This window comes from Solanum verrucosum, unplaced genomic scaffold, assembly GCF_900185275.1.
Source record: "Solanum verrucosum unplaced genomic scaffold, falcon-dt-bn FXZP01000078.1, whole genome shotgun sequence".
Lineage (NCBI taxonomy): Eukaryota > Viridiplantae > Streptophyta > Magnoliopsida > Solanales > Solanaceae > Solanum > Solanum verrucosum.
The window spans coordinates 863,500-870,518 of record NW_026020150.1 but is presented as its reverse complement, the minus strand read 5'-3'; the positions used below and the strand labels follow the sequence as shown (position 1 = coordinate 870,518).

General features: G+C 32.6%; 1 protein-coding gene across 1 annotated transcript; it reads left to right on the top strand.

Moving 5' to 3' along the window:
- The first annotated feature begins 260 nt into the window (after positions 1-260).
- LOC125828066 (uncharacterized) lies at positions 261-4,691 on the top strand. Its single transcript, XM_049507370.1, has 2 exons — positions 261-457; positions 4,241-4,691. The coding sequence occupies exons 1-2, from the start codon at positions 261-263 to the stop codon at positions 4,689-4,691; spliced, it is 648 nt and encodes a 215-aa protein (XP_049363327.1).
- The last annotated feature ends 2,328 nt before the right edge of the window (positions 4,692-7,019 follow it).

Below are 7,019 nucleotides of genomic sequence, written 5' to 3'. Positions count from 1 at the left end.
TGTTGGAATTAAGTCAAAACTAATGTAGTTAAAGTTAATTAAAATTATCATTATTGTTTGTGTAGATGGATCCTGATCGTAGTTTGATGTATAATAGAAACAATCCTGATCGAGCGGGTATGATTCCAGAATTCGCAGAAGGTGTCACTAGATTTATAAATCATGCAATGACACTTGTTGATTTTTTAACTTCAAGATTGATTAGGTGTCCGTGTGTTAATTGTGAAAATGTGAGATATCATACAACAGAGACTGTTGCTATGCATCTTATGATGAAAGGATTCAAACCAGGGTATACTGTTTGGACTAGTCATGGTGAGGTTGAAAGTGACAGTATGTTTAATAACTTTGTTGTCGGTGAAAGTAGTAGATCTACCGAGCATAATTATTTCCAAGGTTCTAGAATGTCAAATATGGTCGATGAGATTGCGGCAGCAAAGGAGGTAGAGAACAAGAGGTTAGCAACGCTTCAAGCCCAACTAACTTTTCTTTTTGAATCAGGAAATATTCTTCCTCCATGTCCGGCCAGCAGTGATGGATCTGATCAGGAGGGTGATGAGAATGATAAGTCCGATAAGGAAAGTGAGGGTAATGAGAATAGTAAGTCTGATAAGGAGAGTGAGGGTGATGAGGAGTAGTTGTATCTATTTGACATTTTAGACTTCTATATTTTTGGAATTGTTTAATTTAATAGTATTTTAGTTTATTTTGAAATAGTTTAATGTATATGTTGAAAATATTGTATTGTTTTGGTTGGATGAAGTTTATTTGGCTTTGGGTTGTTTTGGTTAGATGAAGTTTATTTGGCTTTGGGTTGTTTTGGTTGGATGAATTTTATTTGGCTTTGGGATGTTTTGGTTGGATGAAGTTTATTTGGCTTTGGGTTGTTTTGGTATAAATATACAGGTGGACAACTAAAAATTGCAGCAATTTGCTGCCTGTTTTGTAGCAGAAAACCGACCTCCGGAGGTCGAAATTTCAAATATAAAATATCGACCTCCGGAGGTCAGAATTCCAAAACTAAAAAATAAAAATACCAACCTCCGGAGGTCAGAATTTTAAAAATACAAAAATAAAAATACCGACCTCCGGAGGTCAAAATTTTAAAAATACAAAAATAAAAATACCGACCTCCAGAGGTCAGAATTTCAACATTACAAAAATAAAAATACCGACCTCCGGAGGTCAGAATTTCAAAAATACAAAAATAAAAATACTGACCTCCGGAGGTCGGAATTTCAACTTTACAAAAATAAAAATATCGACCTCCGGAGGTCAGAATTTCAAAAATACAAAAAATAAAAATATCGACCTCCGGAGGTCGGAATTTCAACATTACAAAAATAAAAATACTGACCTCCGGAGGTCAGAATTCAACATTACAAAATTAAAAATACCGACCTCCGGAGGTCAGAATTTCAACATTACAAAATAAAAATACCGACCTCCGGAGGTCAGAATTTCAACATTACAAAAATAAAAATACCAACCTCCAGAGGTCAGAATTTTAAAAATACAAAAATAAAAATACTGACCTCCGGAGGTCAAAATTTCAACATAACAAAAATAAAAATACCGACCTCCGGAGGTCAGATTTCAAAAATATAAAAATAAAAATACCGACCTACGGAGGTCGAAATTTCAACATTACAAAAATAAAAATACCGACCTCCGGAGGTCAGAATTTCAACATTACAAAAATAAAAATATCGACTTCTGGAGGTCAAAATTTCAACATTACAAAAATAAAAATACCGACCTCCGGAGGTCAGAATTCAACATTACAAAAATAAAAATACCGACCTCCGGAGGTCAGAATTTCAACATTACAAAAATAAAAATACCGACCTCTGGAGGTCAGAATTTCAACATTACAAAAATAAAAATAACGACCTCCAGAGGTCAGAATTTCAAAAATACAAAAATAAAAATACCAACCTCCGGAGGTCGAAATTTCAACATTACAAAAATAAAAATACCAACCTCCGGATGTCAGAATTTCAAAAATACAAAAATAAAAATACCGACCTCCGGAGGTCGGATTTTCAACATTACAAAAATAAAAATACCGACTTTCGGAGGTCAGAATTTCAACATTACAAAAATAAAAATACCGACCTCCGGAGGTCAGAATCTCAAAATGCAAAAATAAAAATACCGACCTCCAGAGGTCGGAATTTAAAAAAATGAATATTTCGACATAAAATAAAAACTGACCTCGAGAGGTCAGTAAATACCGACCTCCAGAGGTCGGTATTTAATAGCGACCAAGTTTTTTTTGACCTAAGCTGGGATGTCGATTTTAGGTCGGTATTTTAGGGAATACCGACCTTCGGAGGTCGGTATTCACTGTTTTTTTAGTAGTGATTTTTTAAAAGTGTTATTTAAGTTAGTATATGAAAAAAGAGTTATGTTGAAACAAAATAATAGATATAAAAAGAATAAAAAATAAAAATAAAAAGAATGTGTCTAATAAATTTAAAGAAAAACAAACTACATAGAAGAAATGGAACAAAAGGAAAAAATAATGAAAAAGAAGAAGAAAGTCTAAGCCCAAAAAGTTCCATTTTCCAAAGCATTTAAAGGAAGGAAAAAATGTTGTCAATGGTAATCGAACCAGTGAACTAGGGGCAATGTTGAACCACTTATCCACTGAGTCAAGGCTGTACTTTGTTTTTAGGAGGTTCATTTTAATATATATACGCATAAAATGGGGTTCAGGTGAACCCCTCCGGTCCACCTAGGTCCGCCCCTGGGTGATATGTTTTCCTATGTGGTTGTGGTAGTTTAGTATTGCTGCATGGTTACCCTCTTAATGGTAATTTAGTTTATTTAATGTGTAAATGATTTAGTGAAAGGTTTAGGATGAGAAAAGTCCAAAAATTGTCCCTGTATAATAATAAATTGAAAGAAGAGCTTGATGGTTTGTTTTTTAATGTGTTGTGTATCCATTTTGATATATACTGTCTGTCAGTTAAACAGATGGTAAAGTGGTACACTTTTCTCTGATAGAGAATTAGTCTCAACTATTTGTAATCTCTAATCATCTCTTCTGCGATAAACGTTATGAATTGTTTTTTTTTTTAATTTCATTTTGTTCTTTGTTGAAAATTCTGATTTTGGTTATTCTATAATTGAATCATGTTTAGGAAAAACCTGAGTCTGTTGTGTCTTGTGATGTATATTAGATTCAAGAAGATGATAAAATGTGTGGAGGGATCAGGCCTTTTGACTTGCCAATTCGAACTGTTTGTTTTTACATTTTGTGAATGTGTTTTTTAAGCTAATTTTCTTAGGGATTAAGGAGTGGGTGAGAATTTTCTTGAAAGCACTCTAGCTACTTTGATAAATAACCATCATTCGCTATAATGGTAATTCTCTTTATAACTGTATTTTACTTTTCTATAGCAATAATAAGTTTCATTATAGGAGTAAAATTACTCCACTAAAATATTGTGTAATACTACTATTTTATAAAAAATATATTATGTATAAAATAAATATTAATGATAACACGTACATATTAAATTTTAAAAAAAAACTTTGTATTTAAATGGTATCCATGAATCATGATCATAATTTTAATTTCACAAGGAAAGACTACTAATATTTGCATTTTTTCGGTTATTTCATTCAATAGCATGAGATGCCGAAGATGAATATGGAAGTTCGGATGAAGAGCCTTAACCACCTGCTACTTGGGTGAGACATACCAGGCCTCATGCTTCGAGTTGTGAGGCAATCCAGAGACAAGAACGATTTGGTAGAATCAAATAATTAAGCTCTTAGACAATTTTCAATGAAAAAGGGTATATTGAATACCCATTTGCTGAAAGTTTGGACAAAAATATTCATCAATTCAAAGTATTATATTATTATTAACAAATTGAAATTTACGAAATAACCTACCATTATAGAATTCTAACATAAAACTTAATTTATTTTAAAATTTTAAATGCATATATTTTCTTAAATTTTAATTCTTTGTTAGTACCATATTACTCTAGTTATGGATTTACCAGTAATATATTATTCTTTTTATTCTTAATTAACGAAATATGAAAATCAATTGAAGTTTTAAATTTAACAAGTAATCTTTCTTATTTGCCATAGCAATGGAGTATCTGAGTCGATCACTCCACACACTCAAGGACAATAAAAGCTATTATTTCCATCCTAGATGTGCTAAGCTAGGAGTATCTCATCTATGTTTTGCAAATGACTTGTTATTATTTGCCAGGGGTGATCTCAAATCAGTTACAGCAATGCTTGAATCCTTCCAATTGTTCTCTAAAGCTTCAGGTTTACAAGCAAATATGAGTAAATGTTCAATTTACTTTGGAGGAGTTTCCAGCATAGAAAGTGTGAAGATCATCCAGTATACAGGATTTACTGCAGGCCAACTCCCATTTAAATATCTAAGTATTCCCCTCTCCACCAAAAAACTTTCACTGATGCAATGGTCTCCCCTAATAGAGAAAATAGTCGCAAAGATTTCATCTTGGACTGCAAGAAAGCTATCTCATGTTGGTCGAACACAATTAATCCAAACAGTCCTATTTGGAATTCAATCATATAGGTCCCAGCTCTTCATTATCCCAGCAAAGGTCTTAAAGCTTATTGATTCCCACTACAGAAGCTTTCTATGGTCAGGGGCAAATGTCATTACGAAAAAATCCCTAGTTGCTTAGGAAAGAATTTGTGCACCGAAATCCATGGGAGGTTTAAATCTCATTAACATTCGGATGTGGAACAAAGTTGCTATTGCAAAAACTACTTGGGACCTAGCTCATAAACAAGTAAAGCTATGGATTAGATGGATCCATACATACTACATAAAGGCCAATATAATAGAGTCAGCTCCAATTCCAGCACAAGCATCGTGGATGATCAGGAAAATAATCACAGGAAGAAATACTCTGGAACATACTCAGACAATGCACCTAAGAACAATTAGTATTAAAGCTATTTACCAGAAGCTGTTGGGGGACAATTTGAGTGTAAATTGAAAATGTTTAATGTTTACTAACAATGAAAGACCGAGGGCTAGATTTACTATGTGGCTCCAACTCCAGAACAGACTGCAAACAACTAACAGATTACAAGCTTGGGGATGGATGTGGATCAAAGTCGCAAGCTATGCAAACAATAGCTGGAATCCAGGGATCCTATATTTGTTCAATGCTTGTTCACTCAACAGGTGTGGGAAAGAATCATGAAGTGGCTAACATGGCAATGGAACAGTACAACAACTTGGGATGATCACCTAACTTGGTGTATCATACGGGCAAAAGGGAAATCACTGAATGCACAAATCTTCAAAATGGTTTATGCAGAACTAGTATATAGGATATGGATGGAAAGAAACGGGAGAATCTTTGAAAACAATGGACGACAAAGTGAAGAAAATGCAAAGGAGATCGCCTTCACTGTAATGTGAGAGCACCACTGAGGATCAAGGCCAAGCTACAACAACTCTTATTTTGATGTTTTTAAGTTGATAGATAGCTTTTAAGAGTTTTTTTGTTTAAATTTTTTGTTTTAAGATAGCAATATGTGTATGTATTGCTATGGCTCTGTAAAGACTTGCTTTGGTGATTAATGGAAATTTAGTTACCAAAAAAAAAAAGTATTTTGTTTACGTTTATAACATAAAGAGTACAAAAAAATAATTTAATTTTGCATATTTTTATATAAAATAGCTCTATATGAAATCTAAACGTCAAATATCAAATTATGTTTATATATATATATATATATATATATAACTCACTATAATACTCCATCAATTTCATTTTATATTAGTTAGTTTGACTCGACATAAAGTTTAAGAAAGAAGGGAAAAAATTTCAAATTTGTGGTATAAAATAAGTAATAGAAATTTGTGTGACTATAAATTATTTTATTAAGGGTAGAATGAACATTTAAAAGTTAAATTATTAGTTAATATAAAAATGTGACATTCTTTTTGGGACGAACTAATAAAAAAAGTAGATATAGATTGGGAGCAGCTTGAGACAAATTAAAGCTACCTGTATAGAAAGGTTTGATTAAGTGGGTGGGCCCTACTGAATGTTTGGCGTAGAGGGTAATATAATATAATGGTGTTATTGAATGGAGTATGAAGGAAATTGAGGTGTGGCCTAAACACGAATAGCCCAGAATGGATAATCAGAAGTAATTAACTAACAGCAACAGGGGTGGGTGCGGAAGAAGTTGTAAGCAATCCTAATTAGTAATGTAATTGCAGTTGAAAGCATATATATATATATATATATATATATATATATATATATTAGATTCATTGCACATGCGTTGCACGTATAGGTTAAGTTTTGAGATCCTTATACACGAGATATTTTATCTGCTTTCAACATATCAATATGTATTTAATATTGCACTATGCCATACTAAGTGAATAAGTATGGCCAATCTATTTGCCTTCTTGCTTGTTGGGCATGCAGTGACGAACGTCGTATTCTTAAATTGTTATTAGGCAATTTGCTAGTAAGTAATTGTGCACGAATTAATAGTTTCTCCTCTTAGTTATGTCGTGTCATGAACTGTATGTTCCCTTTTAATATTTGAAATTTAGCGTATCCTGTATTTGAATAACTTTATATACACAAAAGTAATGTCTTATGTGGTAGCTGTCTGATATTTTTCATATCGTCTCCTCTTTCACCAAACCTAAGAATTCATCCAATATAATTTTCATTAGCTACATGTGTGATGTATGCTTTTATCCTATTTGATTTCTTACAATTTTGGTATTAATCAAATCTCACCTAGTACTTTCTTGTAGACAGTACTTCTTGTGTATGTCCCGGTGCATCAATCTGGTTGTTCAGTCATGACCTGCACTTTTTTTTGTTGGCATAGATATTCCTCTATATAGTGCAACGTATAGTTTGTCATGCGAGAAAGCATGTTGTGGTAGGTATACTCCTACATTTGATATTGTTTGACCTTTAGCTTTATTTATCATCATTACAAAAATATAGACGTATTGGAAATTG

Excerpts from the sequence above, each read along its gene's own strand:
- LOC125828066 (XM_049507370.1), top strand. The coding sequence starts at position 261 with ATGCATCTTATGATGAAAGGATTCAAACCAGGGTATACTGTTTGGACT. Across the intron at positions 458-4,240 it reads AAGGAGGTAGAGAACAAGAG|GGGTGATCTCAAATCAGTTA; the intron begins GTTAGCAACGCT and ends ATTATTTGCCAG.